Source organism: Cannabis sativa, chromosome 3 (genome assembly GCF_029168945.1).
Source record: "Cannabis sativa cultivar Pink pepper isolate KNU-18-1 chromosome 3, ASM2916894v1, whole genome shotgun sequence".
Taxonomy (NCBI): domain Eukaryota; kingdom Viridiplantae; phylum Streptophyta; class Magnoliopsida; order Rosales; family Cannabaceae; genus Cannabis; species Cannabis sativa.
Window position 1 is genome coordinate 1551529 of NC_083603.1, and position 18514 is coordinate 1570042.

Consider the following 18514-nt stretch of genomic DNA (forward strand, 5'->3'; position numbering starts at 1 on the left):
TGAAATTATCTTAATTTGTTCTTAATTTCATGTTTAAGATTGATCACCTTGTGCATGCTCTATGATCTCAATTCGAAATCTGAAAAGTGAGAATTGAGAATGCTAAAATTAAGATAATCGATGTTCTATGTGAAACGAAAGTATTTGCATGACTTATGTGACGAGTAGATTATTACTTAATGCTGATTTCATGTTAGTTTAATTAAGGAATTAATTAGATAACATGTGATTTAGAATCTAGAAGATCTGAAAGGAGCTAGGTTATTTCATAATCTGTCATTCACTCCAAGAATAGGATAGTAATTAAGCATTAACGATTTGGGTAAACAACAACAGGATTCTCCTCCCTATTATCTCATCTTGCTCAACTTTCAATTGTGTTATTAAGTTTTCTGAATTTCTTTCATATTTTACTGTTTCTAAATCATAATTGCTTTTGATTTGCCGAATAGAATCATAAGTATAATTTAGTGGTATTTAATCCAATTCCCTGTGGGATCGACCTCACCTGTGTGAGATTTACTACTTGATTGCGTATACTTGCGTAGTGTTTATAAAATATAGCAACAAGTTTTTGGCGCCGTTGTCGGGGAATTGTATAAAGATTGATATTACATAAAATTATACTAACTTCTAATTTGGTTAAGCACTAAATCATTAAATTTTTTTACTAAGCAATAGACCCATAAAGCAAGCAATCTATTTAACCTACAAAAAATATTAAATTCTATGGAGATAAGTTGATCTAAGCAACAAATTGATTTAACATATAATTCATTTAAAATAGGTTATATTCTTCATCATAAACTCATCACAATTCATTAAAAGTAATTTATCACTTAAACCTAGAATCCTAGACTATTAGGTGAATAAAAAATTCTAAGATAGTAGAATAATATAAAATTTAATTTAGCGGTCGTCTAAACAAGATTAAAATATTAATCATAAAATTAAGTAAAGAAGAATATAAACAATTCAATACGAAGAAATAAAATAATAATATTAATAAAAAAAAGACAAGAAATCATGTCTCGAGTTTTAAAATAACCCTTAACTTAAAAGAGGACTACTCCATAATCTCAAACATAATCATAAGCATAATTATAAATGAAAATTAAAAGAATTTAAGAAGAAAAACTAGATATGAATGTAGATTCTCCTCTTCTCTTGAGTTTTCTTCTTCAAAACGCAATGAAAAATTTACTGAAAATAAACTCTAAAAGTCTTATTTGTAGAAGTAAAACCTTAAAAATAAACTTAATTTAAACTTAAAAATTGATTTTTTTGCAAATTGTACGGACACGAGTGTCTGGGCGGAGTTTAAGTGGCACTAGGGCGCTATTTCGTGGGTTTTCTCTATTGCATGCTCAGATAAGTATTTTGTCCATAATTTTCTTAATATTATTTGAAATTTGACGATTTAAGATGTTCTGAAAAGCTGAGAATAAGATCTAAAACTTTCATGTTGAGCTCCAAGTCCAATTCTGCCTTTAAAATTATCAAAATTTTCATTTAAGTTCTGGCTTATAAAACCGAACTCACTTACTTTTACTATTTTCTACTTAAATGTGCTAAAATTCCTCTAAATAACTCTAAATGCATGATTAGTCTTTAAAATAGTCTAATAAAGTATAATCTCACTAATCAATAATTTAAAAAATCAATTTAAAAATATTAATATATAAATTAATCATATTTATAAAATAAAATATCAACTTGCTATCATGAAAAAAAAAATTAGGAGGACTATAGACATTTAAGAGTGTAATGTAGCCATACCCAAAACTTTATATCTTAAATCATTAACACCTAACTGATTTATCATTTATATTTGAGTCATCATCTATGATAATTATGGTTAAAGTAAAGAGGAGAAACGATTACAATTAGGAAAATATTACACATTTCTCAACTTCTTTAGTAGTATAGTAGTAAGTAAAAACCAAGTAAGTCATGATCTTATGAAGTAGTTTTTTTTTCTTCCTTTTTTTCATTTTTGACATGGGGAAGTTTAATGTATTTTATTGTCTAATAATTAACTAATTATGCCTTAAAATGTTTGACCTTCTTTTCTGTTCTGTCGGCAGCAAAACTCTTCCAAAAACCATACTCTCATCAATGTCATATGGTGTCGATCTACAGTGATTGTTAGAGACCACAGTTCAGTTCAGTCAAAGCTCTGAGCTTTAACAAGAGCGAGAGAGAGATTGACTGAATCGAAGCTTTGGTTTTTATATATTTGATAATCCAAATCTGTAACTGTAATGATGGTCCAACAAGACCCGCCATTTCCATCCTCGAAAAAGCCTCCAAAACCTCATCGCAAGCAACCCCAAACACAACCCCAACCCCAACAGACCACCACCATTCTCTCAGATCACTTCCCTGAGCCTCAATCTCTCGGTTTGCCCAAATGGGTTTCCTTCAATCTCTTCAAAGTCACCACCTTTACGATCCTGGCTCTTGTAATTGCAGCCCTCTTCTTCCTCCACAACACTAATGAGTCTTCAGCTACTTTCTTCTGTTTCAATTCTCACACTAAGAAGCCAATCCCAATTCAACTTCCCAAACTGGATTTCAATTCGGTTCGACCCATTTCGGATAAAGATTCGGTTTACGCATCTTTCACTTCCCGTCGATGGATTGTGGTATCGGTTTCTGATTATCCTTCTGATTCACTTCGGAAGCTTGTTAAAATCAAGGGTTGGCAAGTATTGGCAGTTGGGAATTCGAGGACTCCTTCAGATTGGGCTCTTAAAGGTGCGATTTTTATGACATTGGAGGACCAAGCTAATCTGGGTTTTCGTGTTTTGGATTACCTTCCTTATGATTCTTATGTTAGGAAGACAATTGGGTACCTTTTCGCCATCCAACATGGCGCGAAAATGATTTTCGATGCTGATGATAGGGCGGAAATTGTTGGTGATGATCTTGGTAAGCATTTTGATTTGAAATTGTCTAGTGTGGATGTAATGCAGGAGAGGATTTTGCAGTATAATCGTATGAATCCAAATAGATCGGTTGTGAATCCTTATGTTCATTTTGGGCAGCGTTCGGTTTGGCCAAGGGGATTGCCATTAGAGAATGTTGGTGAAGTTGGTCATGAAGAGTACTATAATCAAGTGTTTGGAGGTACACAATATATTCAACAGGGTTTATCTAATGGCTTACCTGATGTTGATTCTGTTTTTTACTTAACTAGAAAATTGGGTTCAGAATCATTTGATATAAGGTTTGATGATAATTCTCCTAAGGTTGCATTACCACAAGGTGTTATGGTACCTGTAAATTCATTCAATACATTGTTTCATTCGAATTCGTTTTGGGCTTTAATGCTTCCGGTTTCTGTTAGTTCAATGGCTTCTGATGTGATTAGGGGTTATTGGGCACAAAGGGTTTTGTGGGAAATTGGTGGTTCTGTTGTGGTTTATCCTCCAACAATATTTAGAGAGGATAAGATTGAAGGATACCCTTTTGCAGAAGAAAAGGATCTACATGTAAATGTTGGTCGGTTGATTAAGTTTTTGGTTTCTTGGAGATCTACTAAGCGAAATTTATTCGAGAAAATATTGGATTTGAGTTTTGCTATGGCAAAAGAAGGGTTTTGGACTGAAAAAGATTTGCAGTTCACAGCAGCTTGGCTTGAAGATTTGCTTGCTGTTGGTTATAATCAACCGAAGTTGAAGGCATTGGAGTTGGATGGGATTCGGCTGGGAACCACTGTCAACCAGGGAGAGTTGAAGGAGTTTGTTCCTCAAAAACTACCTTGTGTGCATCTTGGAGTTAAGGAATCGGAGACTGTAAATTATGAGATTGGGAACCTTGTTCGCTGGAAGAAGAATTTCGGTAACATTGTGCTGATCATGTTTGTAAGTGGGTCGGTTGAAGGAACTGCCTTGGAGTGGAGATTGCTTTATGGCAGGATATTCAAAACTGTGGTGATTTTGTCTGAGAAAGCCAATGAAGAGTTAGCTGTGGAAGAAGCTTCACTCGACCAAATATACAAGTAAGTTGTTGTATTGGATTATTGACAAATTTTTCATTTGATAGCTTGTTATTGATATATTACGTTCTAAATAATGGCAACCTAAGGAATATGTAGTATAGAACAATGGCTGATACAGTTTGAGTCATTTCCATTTTTTGAAATAAATCAAATGAAGAACTTTTCAAATTACCAACTGAGGAATTGCTCCTAACATGTTTTAATGGTGTCTAGGTATTTGCCAAAGATATTTGAAAGGTTTACTAGTGCAGAAGGATTCTTGTTTCTCCAGGACAATACAGTTCTAAACTACTGGAATTTAGTACAAGCAGACAAATCTAAGTTGTGGATCACTGATAAGGTAACGAAAATCCCAATCACCGAACACTGATTTCAGTATGATCAATCATGTCTGATTTACTTTGACCTTGTTTTAGGTGCCTCAGTCATGGACTACAGTCTCAAGTAAGGAAAAAAAGTCAGATTGGTTTTCAAAACAAGCTCGAATGGTTAAGAAAGTTGTAAGCACTATGCCGGCTCACCTTCAGGTCAGCTACAAAGCAAGTAGCACAGGTGAAAAGAGTCTCACAATCTGTAGTTCGGAGATTTTCTACATTCCTCGGGCTTTTGTTGGGGACTTTGTAGATCTTGTAGGCCTTGTGGGTAATTTCAATATGCACTACAAGGTAGCGATTCCTATGTTTTTCACTGCAATGGATTCGCCACAACAATTTGACAATGTCTTCTTTAAGATGATTTACAACCCAGAGTTACTGTCTAGTAACTCTTCTCGCTCTTATTCTGCTCAAGTACCTGCTGTATACCCTTGGACCGTTTCCAATGAGGTCGGTTTTGTAGAGCTCATAAGAGTCATGGCAGCTGGGGACCCCCTTCTAATGGAGCTGGTTTAAAAGAGCAGTTCATTAGAAGTGAATCTCTAGTGAATCTCTTAGTGCAAGAACAACACTTTCGGTTATGTGGAGAAAGTTCATACAACACTTTTGACATTGAAAATTCCCTTGTCTATGCTGCTCTGAGGAAAATGTCTTATCTTCATTATTCATCATATTTGATATATTGTAGATTTTTTTAAATCTTTTTACACCATAGTTTCCACTGTATGATTCATTGATGTAAATTGTCATTAGAAATTGTATTTACTCAAGGTTATATCATAAAATTACTCTCTTCAGTAATGAAATGGTTAGAGCTGATCTTCATGCAACCAAGTTTAACTTAATAGCTGGGATCATGGTAGTTAGGGGTGGCAATCTGGGTATACACAAGACTCGAAACCCACACAAAATAAATGAGTTTGGATTTGCCTTAAATAGATTTGGGTCATTTTTGGTCAAACACACCAAACCCGTTTATTAAACTGGTTATTTTCACTGAAGATGACACGTACTAATTTAGGTAAGAGTATCCACTCTTAAATTTATTTTATTATATTTTTTTAAGTTAAATAAGACATAAACATGTTAAATTGCTCATAATTGTGTCATGATAAAATTGTAAACATGTTAAAACTTATTAGTTGATAAATTAACTAAAATTAAACTTGATTTCTTATATAAACAGGTCAAGTCAGCTCAAACCCGTTTATAAACTAGTTGAGTTTGAATTTTAATTATTGACACGATTAATAAATGAGTCGAGTTTGAGTTTGACATTTGCTTATAATACCTAAGCTTCAACATGCACGAATATGACCCACAAACATGAATTGCTACCCCTAATAGTATGTAAAAACTGGTTCAATTTAAAGCTTTTACGGTAATAAATCACTTATGATTTAAATTTTTGGGAAAATAATGTTACCAACTTAGGGTACTAAATATTAACACCCTCAAGTTTGATAGCAATATTACAAGCCGAAACCAGTCATTTTCAGCTGAAATACTTTTCATACAACATTTTGGAAATGGCAAGTGCATCTCCTTTGGCCTTAACTGGATAAGTATTTGTGCCTGTTTGCCAGTTATTAGAGAATAATATCCATTCTTGCCTCCATTCTTCCAATTGGAACATCTCATTTTCGAGCAAGCTTTTCGAGAGTAAGTTGAAATAGGCAGAAGCTCTTGGTAGATAGTAGCTTTGCAGCAGGCCACTCCAGAATTTATTTGCTACATTGATAAGGACAAATGTAAAGTTAAAACAACTAAAATTGTTGATGGTTAAAGAGGTAACAAACATTATGGTGAGTCCATTTTATGACATTACCATAATCATGTAGCTTGCTTTGATTAGTTTTTGTTGTGTCATACCACATTGTTACTTGTGTCCTTGCATTCCACTCATACTGAAGAAAACAAACAAACAAAAAAAAACTTGTTATGAGATCACCACCTTGAATAGAAAATATCATATCCCAAATTTGTTGGGAGTGTTGATATGTGTCAACCATGAAAGAAATCTTTCAAACTTACCTGCCGTTTTTCGCGAGGATTAACAGCAAGATTTTTCGCGCTTTCAAGCCAAGTTCCAAGCAAAAAATTATCATCAGAAGCAAGAAGCACATCAATATCGGTAATGAGTTGAACGAATTTCTGGCTATGAAGTTTAAAAGCATCTTCATCCTTCTGTCGAAAAGCAAGCACTGCATCGATGTATACTTGGTTTGCATACTTTGAGAGCACTTGTCTTGTTAGATCAACCAAATCATATCTTCCACAATGGAATGCATAATTAGAAAATGATCTCAGAGAAAAATAGTGATAATGAAAGAGAGCATATTCGAAAAATCGTCTTACCTATAGGTAAGGCTTCCAGCAAATTCACTACCATTGTCAATAAATAGTTTCAAGGCATTGATCACCTCTTGAGTAGAATACCATAAATGTGCTTTGGGCAAATCAGAGCTAGTTTCTTCGAGTAAAAATCTTCTTTTTCCATCTGTTCTCGAAATCATTTCCATCCGATTATGTCTTGAAATGTTTGATCTTTGTTTTGGTTGTGGATCCCAATCTGGAAATTTTACTATGAAGTCTGTGTTGTGGTCCTGAAAGAAGTTATTCACCATTATTAAGATGCCTTAAAAGCAAATCATAACTGTTAAAAACAGTGAGATAAACAAGAATTGATATGGTTGACATACCGCGATTCCATCGGTACAATTGTAAATTGTTTGATGAAGAATTTTCCAAGCTGCTTCGACTTGGTGAACCGCTTTACCATAACGTCTATGAGTATAGGACTTCAGCCATTCCTTTAGAAGCATTTGATATACAATTATGATCAGAAAGAAAACTTTTGATCAGAACAGAAATAAAGTAAATTGTAAAGGAATTAAAAGTTTCTACAATAATGAATAGAAAGGCTGACATGGGTACCTGAACATTAACTTTTTCACTTCGAAAGGCCATTTCGGACATCAGATCATATACAACTGGATTGTGCTCTATTCCTTCCATGCACATACCAACACCAACCTATTGCAACATCAAGTTATTTAAATAGCAAGAAGATTGCTACTTGCTTGAATATAATGTCTAATTCAGTGAAACAATTAAGTACAGGAGGAAATTGTAAATTGACATATACCATAGTAGAATTCTCACTGGTGCGAGCATCGATTGGTCCTGAAGAAACTGAATCCAATACTCCATACATTTCGATATTTCCACCGAAATTGTGTAATAGACACCTGATTGCTCACCAAAATTATAAAAGAGAGACTTTGTTGCCCATCTTATTGAAATGTAAAGATCAGTTAGTTACCAGACATAAGGTGTGCCATAAAATTGAGAAGATGTCTTCCATACAGGTTTAACATCAGCAAATAAGTCAAGAACTATCATTTTCCCAAATGGGACAGAATGTAGAAGTGCCTGCAAATATCAGTTGTAATGAAATCAATCAACAGAAGGTATATCATTATGGATCCAATCTTCTTTCTCAGACACACTATGCGTGTCTCGTATCAATCTTCCTCCAAAGTCGTGACGCTTATGCATATACTCAAATATTAAAAGCTCATCCTCTCTTTTGTATGTCATCATGAAAACTATTCTTGTTTAAAATAACCTTATCAATATTCAATGAAAAATACAAAAACTTAACCAACAAAATTATTAAGTTTCGTACTTTCATTTGAGGCGGCTTCCAGAAAGAAGAGTCTGTATAGAAGAGCCAACCCTGCAAAATTACACAAATGTCAGCAATAGGATGATAAATGTCAAGGTCAACTCTTCATCAAACAAAATCATGGTCATGGTGAGAAATCCTAAAACATTAAATGGAACTGGCGAAATGATTTCAATCCAAAGAACTTTCCAAACAATTCTAATGTCATGTTTGGGGAAGAAAGGGAAACATACTTGCATTAACCAAACAGCATCCTTGTCACCTTCAGACATTGCTTTATACACGGCAGCTCCAAGCGATGAAATATACGCAGTGTCATTTGTCGGTGGAGCATTTTCATTAAATGTATCGCTGCATACATTGTATTATCTTATTCAGTGAAGTTTTCAATCACTAATCACCTCTAAAGTTGTTACCAACAAACTACTAGTAAAATGATACATGAAAGTATGATGATGTGATGAAAGTTTAATTTTCTCCAATCCTAGCAAGTTAAGTATTAGAGAGTCCCACATTGATAATGTGTTAAACTAAATTTCATATATACGAGGAATGGGTTACTCCTCCCATTGCAAATTGGTTTTTAGATGAAACTTCATTCACCTTATCCTAAATTCTAACATGGTATCAGAGCAAAAACAAACAAACAAAAAAAAATCTCTAGCGACTATGTGCAGGATGGTGAGAATATAAAATAGACACTATCTTGAGGGGGATGTTAGAGAGTCCCACATTTAGAAAGATAATACAATATATAAGAGGAATGGACTACTCCTCCCATTGTCAATTGTTTTGAGATGGAACTCCATTCACCTTATTCTAATAAAATGCAAATGCGAAGAATTACCAATTATAGATATCTGTCACGTCTCCATATTCTGCAGCATTACATGCAAAATGTTAATCAGCAAAAATTAGTCAATGGTAACACAAATTAATATTATTTCACAAAAAACCAATATACCTTCAATTTGTTTTTTAATGAAAGCAGCTCCAAGTTCAACGAACAAAGGATCAGAAGGTCCAAGAAGGTAAGTACAACACCATCGCTTATCGCCATTGACAGTGTTCCTAATGATAACAAAGAGATGGAATTCTTAGCTGAGAAACAGAACTTGGAAGTAGGCTGAGAAAACGAAAAAAGAACAAGAACTGTATAAATACCAATCGCCAAGTCTAGTAATATTAGCTGAAGGACGTATCTTCTTCAATGTTGCCGGAACATTTCCAGAGAACGATGGTAGAACTGAAAAAGAAGAAGACGTCAAATGAAACAAGGCCTGTCAATTCATTGAAGTGAAACCTTCTTAATATATAATAGATTCATATGAAGAAAGAAACTTCTATAAACATAGCATATTAGCCAATACAGAGCTCAGCATCACCTGGAGTCATGCCTAGCTCTAGCATTCGGGAAAGTATTTGCTTCTGCAATTTCAATTGATTATCCAACCAATTTTGTGATAACGGTCCACCCCACCTGTATAACACGTATAGTTTCGATTTTTATACAAACATAAGTGTATGCTAATAAAACAAGTTTAATTCATGAAATGTCAGCGAAATCAGTACTCATGCATCTGAATCTGATACTTACGCATGTAAATTTCCCATCCGAGCCCATGCAAGGAAGGCAGGTCCACCAAAAAAGTCATTGAGATCTTCCTTGCTGATATTAAAATCCTGGAATCAAACTTTTTCAGTCAAATGATACTAAAGTTCAATAAAAGACAAGTGATTATCAAAGTTCCTGCATTTATAGCATTCAACAAATGTCCATTGTTATCATAAAGGGAAAAAACAACAAAAAATATACAGTGAACTTTAAATTTTTTGACTTATTCATGTCTCATGTATCAGAGAGTAACAAAGCTTCAAATTCCTTAGTAGTGTCCAAGCTTTAACCTCATGATAAGGTTTTGGTAATTAGATGAAAGTTATGTTTGGTGTGATTAAATCTATCAAAAAATAAACTTGTGTGTGTATTCTGCTTCACATTGTTCATGTGTGAGTAATCCCATAATAGGATTTTGGTAATTGAATAAAAGCTATGTTTGGTGTTATTAAATCTATCATAAAAACAAAGCTTTAAATTCAAACAATTACTGTGGCTGTGGGATAAGGCAGCCAAGTTCTACCTAGAAATTACCAAGCCACTAATCATACCATAAAAACTTTTTGCCAAATGGCTTCTTGTCCAGTAAATGCTAAAGGCAGATTAATCCCCTGAAGAGCCATCCAGTCTATTTCTTTCTCCCATCTTTCCCAATCCCACCAAACAAAGGAATCTGTTAAACAATGAGAAGTAACCATGTGAGGTAATTTATATCAACCAATGTTGAGAGCAACAACATTTTCCTGCCAACTTTAGCAAGTGCAAAATGAGTGGACTTTTCTCTCTTAACAGTCTTTAGCTACTTTGCAGTAAGAAAGCAATAAGAAAGAGTCCACACTTACAGCTGGATGTAACAACATTTTGGTAATAGTTCCAAGGAACTGGCCGTTTTATTACGATTCCCCCATCTTTTAAAGGCGGTAGAGAACCCGGGTTAGGAATAGAAGCTATCTGGCTGCCACCAGTCTTGTCCCAAGAAATATGAACTCCACACCAATACTTTAAATACCAATTAAGGCCAGATGCAAGTTCTACTCCAGTGGTCCCTTTGACTCTTTTAGAAACATGAGATGAAGCCTTAAATCAGGCTGCATAGTCATACAATATAGCAGATACTCTATTGTGATAAAATGTTTTTTACAAAAACTAAAGAACTCAATTCCACATACATTATTTGAGGTCCATCTTGGCTTGATGGCTTGTGATTTTGTAATATAAAGCAACTTTGTCCACCACAATCATCCTGATATTAGATTTTTAGAAAATCAGCTTAATTAAGTAACATAAGATCAAATAAATGCAACATCAATAAAAACCCATGTTTCTGCTCAGCAAGCAATAAAAACATTTCAAATGCAAATTCGCAGCAATGAGTTTGTAACGGGGGATAAACTCAATGATTTTCTTAGCAACATAAGTTATAAGTTAGTAAAACTATAATTTTCATCCAGTTTCATTAGTACAAACTCCAATAGTGTAAGGTTGAGATTCTATATTATTAAGTCTAAACGGAAACATGTAGTATCAGTTGTTCCAAAATCTTCTTCCAATAAATTTAAAACTAAACTTAGTTACAAATTTAAGATACTAACAGAGTCGGTATTGGTATTGATGTAACTGGTTTTATGTCTTATAAACTCAAAACTTTAAGTGATTATGCTGTAAGAAAATACATTAATTCATGTCTTTCCTCAGCAAGCAAAACACAACACAACATTATATGATCACAACTACCAAAAATTTGAAATCGCAATTTGATTACATCTAGTTATTCAACTTGCTGTCCTAGCAAAATTAGAAGCATTGAAGAGAAATCTATTAAACCCACTTAAGAATCAGATAAATAGTAAGTAAAGATTGAACCTTGGATACAATTTTGAAGGCAAAACTGGCTTCATGGGCAGGAGGAAGCAATCTCTTGAGAAGAGCATTAGCGGCAAGTTCTTGAACTGAAGCAGATACTCTTTTGGAATCCAAACGCAGAAGAAGATTCTGAATGGCCTCTGGTTCAGATAAAGCTACTGGGACAAGTAGCAAACTCAAAACTAGCAAAAGGGTCATCAAATTTGACATCTTTATTGGCTTTCCTCCTCTGATTATCTTCAGAGGAAAACTGAATCAACAGCTCAGTTTGCTGAAACTGAAATGTACCATATATATGGTTTAGTTATGGAATGGTTGGAGGAGGAAGAATCACACCAAATGGGGTTACTATGTAATACAAAATAAGGTGGGCATTATATGATTTGATTATAGTTTTACATAATAATCAAAAGATTCCAATAATGTTAGCAGATGGATAATGATGAATTGTTTTTTCAACGTTTGAAAGTCAATGTTTTTAAAATGGCTACGTGAGACGCTTATCATAGACCTTGCTACACCGGATCAATTAAATTTATTAAATAAATGAAAAACCATTGCTTTTCTTTTATTTTATTTATGGAAAATTAGTTATAATATAGAATAATTAGTATTTTTGTTTCATAAATTTCTTATAATATTAAGTTGTACCCCTTAAGATATACAACTTATTAATAATACCTTTCAAAATATAACTTTTACATTAATGTGATCCTCTCATCACTCTATTCAAGGGATACATTGAATAATAATTTATAAATGAATGCAAATTATATACTTTTCACTCTTTTTAGGTTAATGAATAATATAATTAAAGATTTTTTTTAATAATAATTAATATTTTTAATTTTAGATATTTAATCATTAAGGTAAAAAAGTTGAAAAGTATATAATTTGCATAAGTTTGTCAACTACTATCCATTGTGTCTTCACGAAAAAATTGAGTAAAGTGTGATAGAAGGATCACGTTAAGGAGTGTTCATCCGATCTAATCCGCACTATTTTGTTCATAGTGCATCCGATCTGCGTTAAGTGTGAATTTCATATTTTAGATCCAATCCAATCTGCATAGTAACTCAAATCTAATTCAATCAAATTCACAAAGTGCTACCGAAAAGAAGATGTATCTTGTTGATATATATAAGATTTTACATGACTTCAGTTGAAGCACACTTAACTTTGGAGTTCTTTTATGATGGGCTACCGAAAAGAAGATCCATCTTGTTAATATATGTAGTACCAATTAATCTATTTAAGCTCTCTTTAACTATGTAGTTCCATACTTACACAGTCTCGGAATCATCACACTTAGCATTTTCTTCGCGACTACTGACGGTCACATATTTACACTCGAACAACTTATAGGTGTACCACATTTAAATAATATTTATTTTACATAGAATATATAACTTTATATATATAAATATTTTTTATTTTTTTTCAATTCATATTTTAACTGTTAGGCACCTACAGAGTTGCAAAAATATAACTTATGTATTATTATTACCGTAAAAAATTAAAATTAAGTATTTCTTTGTAACTATCAATTACTTAGAAAATTACTCTATAAATAAATAGATTTGTTCATAATGTTTTCCACAACAGAGTTAGGGTTTTTCTTTCTGAAAAACAGAGCTAGGGTTTCATATTCCTTCACACCACTCCGCCACCCTCAATCTCACTCTGCCGGACTCTACCCAAACCTTGCACACTTCTCTCTATCGCAAATCAGGTCAGTTTTTCAGTTTCTGCAATTTCTTCCATTTTGGTTTTAATCTAAACACCCACTGACGAACCGAATCTTAACTTGTAATATTTGATATCAATGATTAAATTTCTAACCTTGATCTGTTCCAAATCCAAAAATTAAAATTTAAAATCTCTTAGGTAGCTCTATTACTCATTCTACAATAGTAAAATTATAATCTTTTTATGTAGATATTGATTGATTGATTTATGAACATGTATTTGAATAAATATTGTGAGAGCTTTGAATTGAGAAAATACGCGTCCGAGGCCGAGCGCTTACCTCTTGAGGAAGGGGTGGCGTGGTATTCCACGGGAGAGGTTTAAATCGTGGCGCACAATAGTGCGTTGGACGCATATCATCAACTTTTGTTGGGGGCTACTTTAGCCGCTCTGCTGTAATAGTTTGCAGACAGAGCAAGGGTTTGCCCTACATTCATTTTGTTCTTGAAGTTGTTTTACCCAAATAATCATTAGGACTTAGCACTTACATGAATATTGAAGGTAATACTTTACTTGTTATAAAGACACTATTTTTCATAAATTTTCATTTCAATCAAAAGTTTGAGGGAGGTAGGAGAACAAGAAGAAACAATGTCGTATGACGATGTGGAGATCGAAGATATGGAGTGGAATGAAGAGCTGAAGGCGTACACATACCCTTGCCCGTGTGGAGATTTGTTCCAAATTACTAAAGATGATCTTAAACTCGGCGAGGAGATCGCTCGCTGTCCCAGTTGTTCTCTTTATATTACTGTCATTTACAACATGGAGGATTTCTTAGTCCAATCTGATCAGACAAAGAAGGGTCTTGACCCACCTAAACAGCAGCCTGTTACTGTTGCTTGAAAATTCTAGGTTCATATCTAATCAACTCTTTGCCCCCTTAATCAATTACTATTTTTTGTATGAATATGATTCATTATACTTCGTTTGAACCTTTAGTTATGTTTTCCAAGTTTGGGTTTCAATTCAAAACCAATCAGAATGTTTTTATTGATATTTATATACAATTATTTATTGTAATCTTGCTTATTTGGACAGTTTAAACTTGTTCATCCATGGCTGGAGGTGGCAGAGCAATGGAAGGAGGATTCTTTCCAAGTTTTGATAATGGAAGATTCCTTTCAAGTTTTGACAGAGGTTTTTGACTACTTGTGAAAAAAAAACATTATTATTGGGTAAATACCAGGAGAGGAGATTATGTGAGTGATATTTTTGGTAGAGATTATCATTATTATTAAGTAAAGGGTCATCACTAGTTGAGGCCTTTGATGTACTTTAAGGATCAACCAGTGATAATATATACATGTTATAGTGAATAATAATTGATTTGATACCTTCTTTTATCATTCTGTTCTTCATAAATGATCGGTTTTATTTGAATCTGTAGTTCACTGTAAATTATGCTCCTTATGATATGGGGAGGGAGAGGTTGACAATTGTTGAGTTGGCAAGTGCTGCATTAGATGTGAGTTTATTTTCACAGAATTAAGAATCAAAGCTTCAGAAAAATTGAACAGAACAATTCATTCTGATTTGTACAAATGAGTGGAAAGAAAATTGAAAGAGATGGTTGTATTTTGCTTGATAGTTGCCAATTCTAATATTGCTAATCCACCCATCATAAATCTAATATTGCCAATTAGTAATTTTTTCCTCCGAACTTTGACATGTATTAAATCGTGCCCCCTGAATATTTTTGGCCGTTAGAAATTCTTCTGAACTATTGAGATCCTTAAATTTAAGGATTTTTGTTTAATTTCATTCAATTTTATTGTTTGATTGTTTATGTACTAAACAATGCTCCCCAGACTTTGATATCTACCAAATCATGCCACTCAAACTTTGATATGTACTAAATCATGCCTTTGAACTTTCATCCATGTTAGAATTTTTTTACTAAAATTAGACAAAAGTCCTTAAATTTAACTATCGAGGGGAATTTTTAACGGCCAAAAAAGTTTAGAGGGCACGATTTAGTACATGTAAAGTTCGGGGGAAAAAATTACTAATTAGTCTTTTTCAAAATAAAAATAAAAATTTTAAGAGTAATTTGCGGCAAAACTCCTCTAACTATCAATTTACTTGCAAAAAACTATCCAAAGAACTTTAAGGTTGGATGGTTTTTTGCAAGTAAATTGATAGTTGGGAGAATTTTGCCGCAAATTACTCTTAAATTTTTTATTGTTATTTTTATTTTTATTTTGTAAAATATGGCCACGCAGGATAAATTTTTAGTGACCTGTCATTGCCACGTGGGCAAAATTAGGACTTAACGAGACTGGACAGATACCACCTTAAAAATGATGGAACAGTACTTTGGAGGGTTTTCCCACCAAAATATGAGATTGGATGGTTTTTTGCAATTAAATTGATAATTGAGGGGGTTTTGCCGCAAATTACTCAGGACAAAATAGACCATATATTTTCTAAAATGGTAAAAATAGGAGGAAAATTTGATTATTTATGCATACTAATGGGGAAAATTAATTCCCTAAACTTATACATTTCAAAATTTTAAAAATAGATTCACTTTACATTAAATCCAAAAATACCCTTTTTAGTTTTCAAACCCCATTTCTCTCTCTCTCTCTATTTATATCTATATATATATATATTCGTTGAACATGCCCCTTCAACATCCCAACCCACGACGAACCACCCCGTAGACCCCCACTGACCCACGATGCATCCCCAACCAAATTGGACATAATGTCAAAGGTGAGTTTGTGTTTCGTTTTTCAGTTTTTAGAATCTCAGATCTGTGATTTGGGCAAGGTTCGATGAGGTCAAATGAAACTGTGTGTTTGCGAGGTAGGAGACGTAGGTCTGATGGGGGGGGGGGGGTCCGATGGGTCTGATATGGGGTCTGATGGGTCCGATGTGAGGTCTGATGAGGGGGGTCCGATTGTGTAAATGGGGGTAATGTAAATAGGGTGTATTTTAGGGATATCATAAAAGTTGTCATATCCTACAAATATTAGTTATTATGAGTTTAGGAGAAATTTTTTAACCAAATGTAAGCATAAAAAAAATCAAAATTTGGGACCTAGAGTTCAATTTTTAATAATTTTATTTTTTAATATAACTAACTTTGAGACAATTTCTAACACGAACAGATACAGAAAATATAACTAGTTTTGTCATGACATCTCTAGATCATATTATTATTAAGTTTTATTTTGACAAAAAATCAGTTCAGGGTCCTATTTGTACAGTTTTAAAAAATACAGGATCCATTTTATTATTTAACAAAACAGAGAGTTTAATTGATAACTTTTATAAAACACAAGATCCAAAATGATATTTATCTAAATTTAAAGCGTAAAAATAATTTTTTTTGTCGGTAAGTATTTTTGTAATTTTTTTTTTAAAATTTTAGCAATGTAAAATTTTTGTTATTAAATTACTCTTAAAAAAGGGGTCTTTCTTTCTTCTGTCATCTATAGCTTGAAAAATATAAAAGAAAAAGCCCTAAGAAAATTGTTTGAGTGGGCATTCGATTCAACCCTGTTCTGTTCTGTGCGCACCATTACCAGCAGCCATGGCCTTAAACAACGGTCTCAGATCCATCGCCAAGCAGCTTATCGCTTCCTCATCCGAATCCACCCTTTTCCTCAAGCAAGGTTTACCCTCTTCTTTTTCCGTAGTATTATTTATTAAATTATATGTCGTTTTGTTTGGTTCCAATTATAGGATTACAAAGGAATGCTAAAATTTTGATTTTAAATCTCTCCTTGCTCTATTGATTCAGATCACTTGTTTGAATCTTATTAAAGCTTTGAAATTTCGGGTTTATTTATTATCTGATTGTTTGGAGGGGTGGACTTAGGGTTAGGTTTTGTCGATTTAGGGTCTATTTGGAGATGTTAGGGTATGGATTCTTCGGGGGAGTTCAATTGAAGGGATTGTGGAAATATTTTTAGGAAGCTTAGTGAGCTATGATGGGTTTGAAATTCAAATTGTAAAAAATTGTAGAATTGGGTGTCTAATGGTGGATTCAGATTGTAAAGAAAGGTAAGAGAAGAAGCATTATGATTTAAGAGTGTTGGTACTGTATTTGATATAAATTAACTGAATTTTATATAATTTTAGTGTAGTTAGAAAGGATTTGCAGGAATGACGATCTCAGAAATGAATTTAGCAGAATTAAGTGTAACATAACATGGATATGTCATTTTGCTAATTTTCTCGAGTCATTTGCAAAAAGCTATTGTATATTTGCTTCGTTGAATTAGGAGTTTATGTCCTTTGTGATCCCTTTTAGTGTATTTAGCGTATAAGTATAGCTCATTCGGTTGTTGACATTGGAAACTTGTTAAGATTATGTTTCTGAGAAGTTTGGGGAGTGACTTGTTCTGTGGTTGGAAATCTTTCACAGTTGTAATTGAGTTTCAAGGGTTGCTTGAGCATTGGCTATTCATTTTCAAATTCTATGAAGTTTATTTCCTTGCTATTGCTGATAAAAATTGTTGTTTTAGACGATACATATGTAGAAACTCCAAATTCTTTAGAATGTTTTACATGTCGACAGTAAATGCATATGGAATTTGTTCAATCGGTGTAATTGTTCTATAGTATTGACTTCTTTTTAGAATGTTTTTTTTTTGCTTGTTGTATCTTTATATGTTAGATTTGGCTTTGATCCCGTAAGGATTTCCCGTGTGGCAAAAAATGTGCTAACTACTACTACTCTTCAAGAGAATTTTCATAATTTATGCGATAAAATTTCCTTGATATTCTTTCCTACAAAATACAAATACTAAGTGTGTGGACTAACCACAATAGGCTGCAATATTTGTCTGTGGCCAGGTACTAGAAGTCTTCACTCAACCGGAGTGAAGAGAATGGGTGGAGGAGGACACGGGCATGACGATTACGAATACTACCTTCATGCAAAGCACATGTACAATTTGGACAGGATGAAGTATCAGAAAGTGAAGATGCCTCTTGCTGTCTTTACTGCCTTTAGCATTGGTGTTTTCGTTCCAGTCTACGCTGTTATTTTCCAGCAAAAGAAGACCGCCTCTGCTTAGATTAATTCTTAAAAAAATGTTCATAATAAGGATGTTAATGGCATCTGAATTCCTTTCTGGTACACTTTTGTCGTCGCAATCATTTTGCAGATTTCATATTTTTTCTCGGTTTTGTTTTCAAACTCTTTGCTGTTAATTGAACTTACCCTTTTGAAAGCGCAGTCATTATAATCTTTATCT

At 33.4% G+C, this 18514-nt stretch overlaps 4 protein-coding genes across 4 annotated transcripts; 3 read left to right on the forward strand and 1 right to left on the reverse strand.

The window, feature by feature from the left end:
- Window positions 1–1930: 1930 nt before the first annotated feature.
- Window positions 1931–5210, forward strand: LOC115709674 (probable glycosyltransferase STELLO1). The gene is made up of 3 exons (XM_030637837.2): window positions 1931–4006; window positions 4220–4346; window positions 4423–5210. Exons 1-3 carry the CDS (start codon window positions 2265–2267, stop codon window positions 4894–4896), a joined length of 2343 nt encoding a protein of 780 aa, XP_030493697.2. The 5' UTR covers window positions 1931–2264; the 3' UTR covers window positions 4897–5210.
- A 536-nt stretch (window positions 5211–5746) lies between these two features.
- Window positions 5747–12018, reverse strand: LOC115709860 (alpha-N-acetylglucosaminidase). The gene is made up of 19 exons (XM_030638092.2): window positions 11550–12018; window positions 10856–10929; window positions 10529–10740; window positions 10238–10359; window positions 9669–9754; window positions 9457–9551; window positions 9236–9317; window positions 9036–9142; window positions 8919–8949; window positions 8305–8422; window positions 8072–8122; window positions 7706–7815; window positions 7529–7631; window positions 7318–7416; window positions 7083–7193; window positions 6739–6986; window positions 6415–6652; window positions 6209–6287; window positions 5747–6111 (listed from the first exon to the last, which is right to left on the reverse strand). The coding sequence occupies exons 1-19, from the start codon at window positions 11757–11759 to the stop codon at window positions 5876–5878; spliced, it is 2412 nt and encodes an 803-aa protein (XP_030493952.2). The 5' UTR covers window positions 11760–12018; the 3' UTR covers window positions 5747–5875.
- A 1096-nt stretch (window positions 12019–13114) lies between these two features.
- LOC115710303 (uncharacterized) lies at window positions 13115–14647 on the forward strand. Its single transcript, XM_030638668.2, has 3 exons — window positions 13115–13281; window positions 13859–14153; window positions 14340–14647. Exons 1-2 carry the CDS (start codon window positions 13139–13141, stop codon window positions 14142–14144), a joined length of 429 nt encoding a protein of 142 aa, XP_030494528.2. The 5' UTR covers window positions 13115–13138; the 3' UTR covers window positions 14145–14153; window positions 14340–14647.
- A 2059-nt stretch (window positions 14648–16706) lies between these two features.
- LOC115709627 (uncharacterized) lies at window positions 16707–18495 on the forward strand. Its single transcript, XM_030637771.2, has 2 exons — window positions 16707–16924; window positions 18111–18495. The coding sequence occupies exons 1-2, from the start codon at window positions 16843–16845 to the stop codon at window positions 18332–18334; spliced, it is 306 nt and encodes a 101-aa protein (XP_030493631.1). The 5' UTR covers window positions 16707–16842; the 3' UTR covers window positions 18335–18495.
- The last annotated feature ends 19 nt before the right edge of the window (window positions 18496–18514 follow it).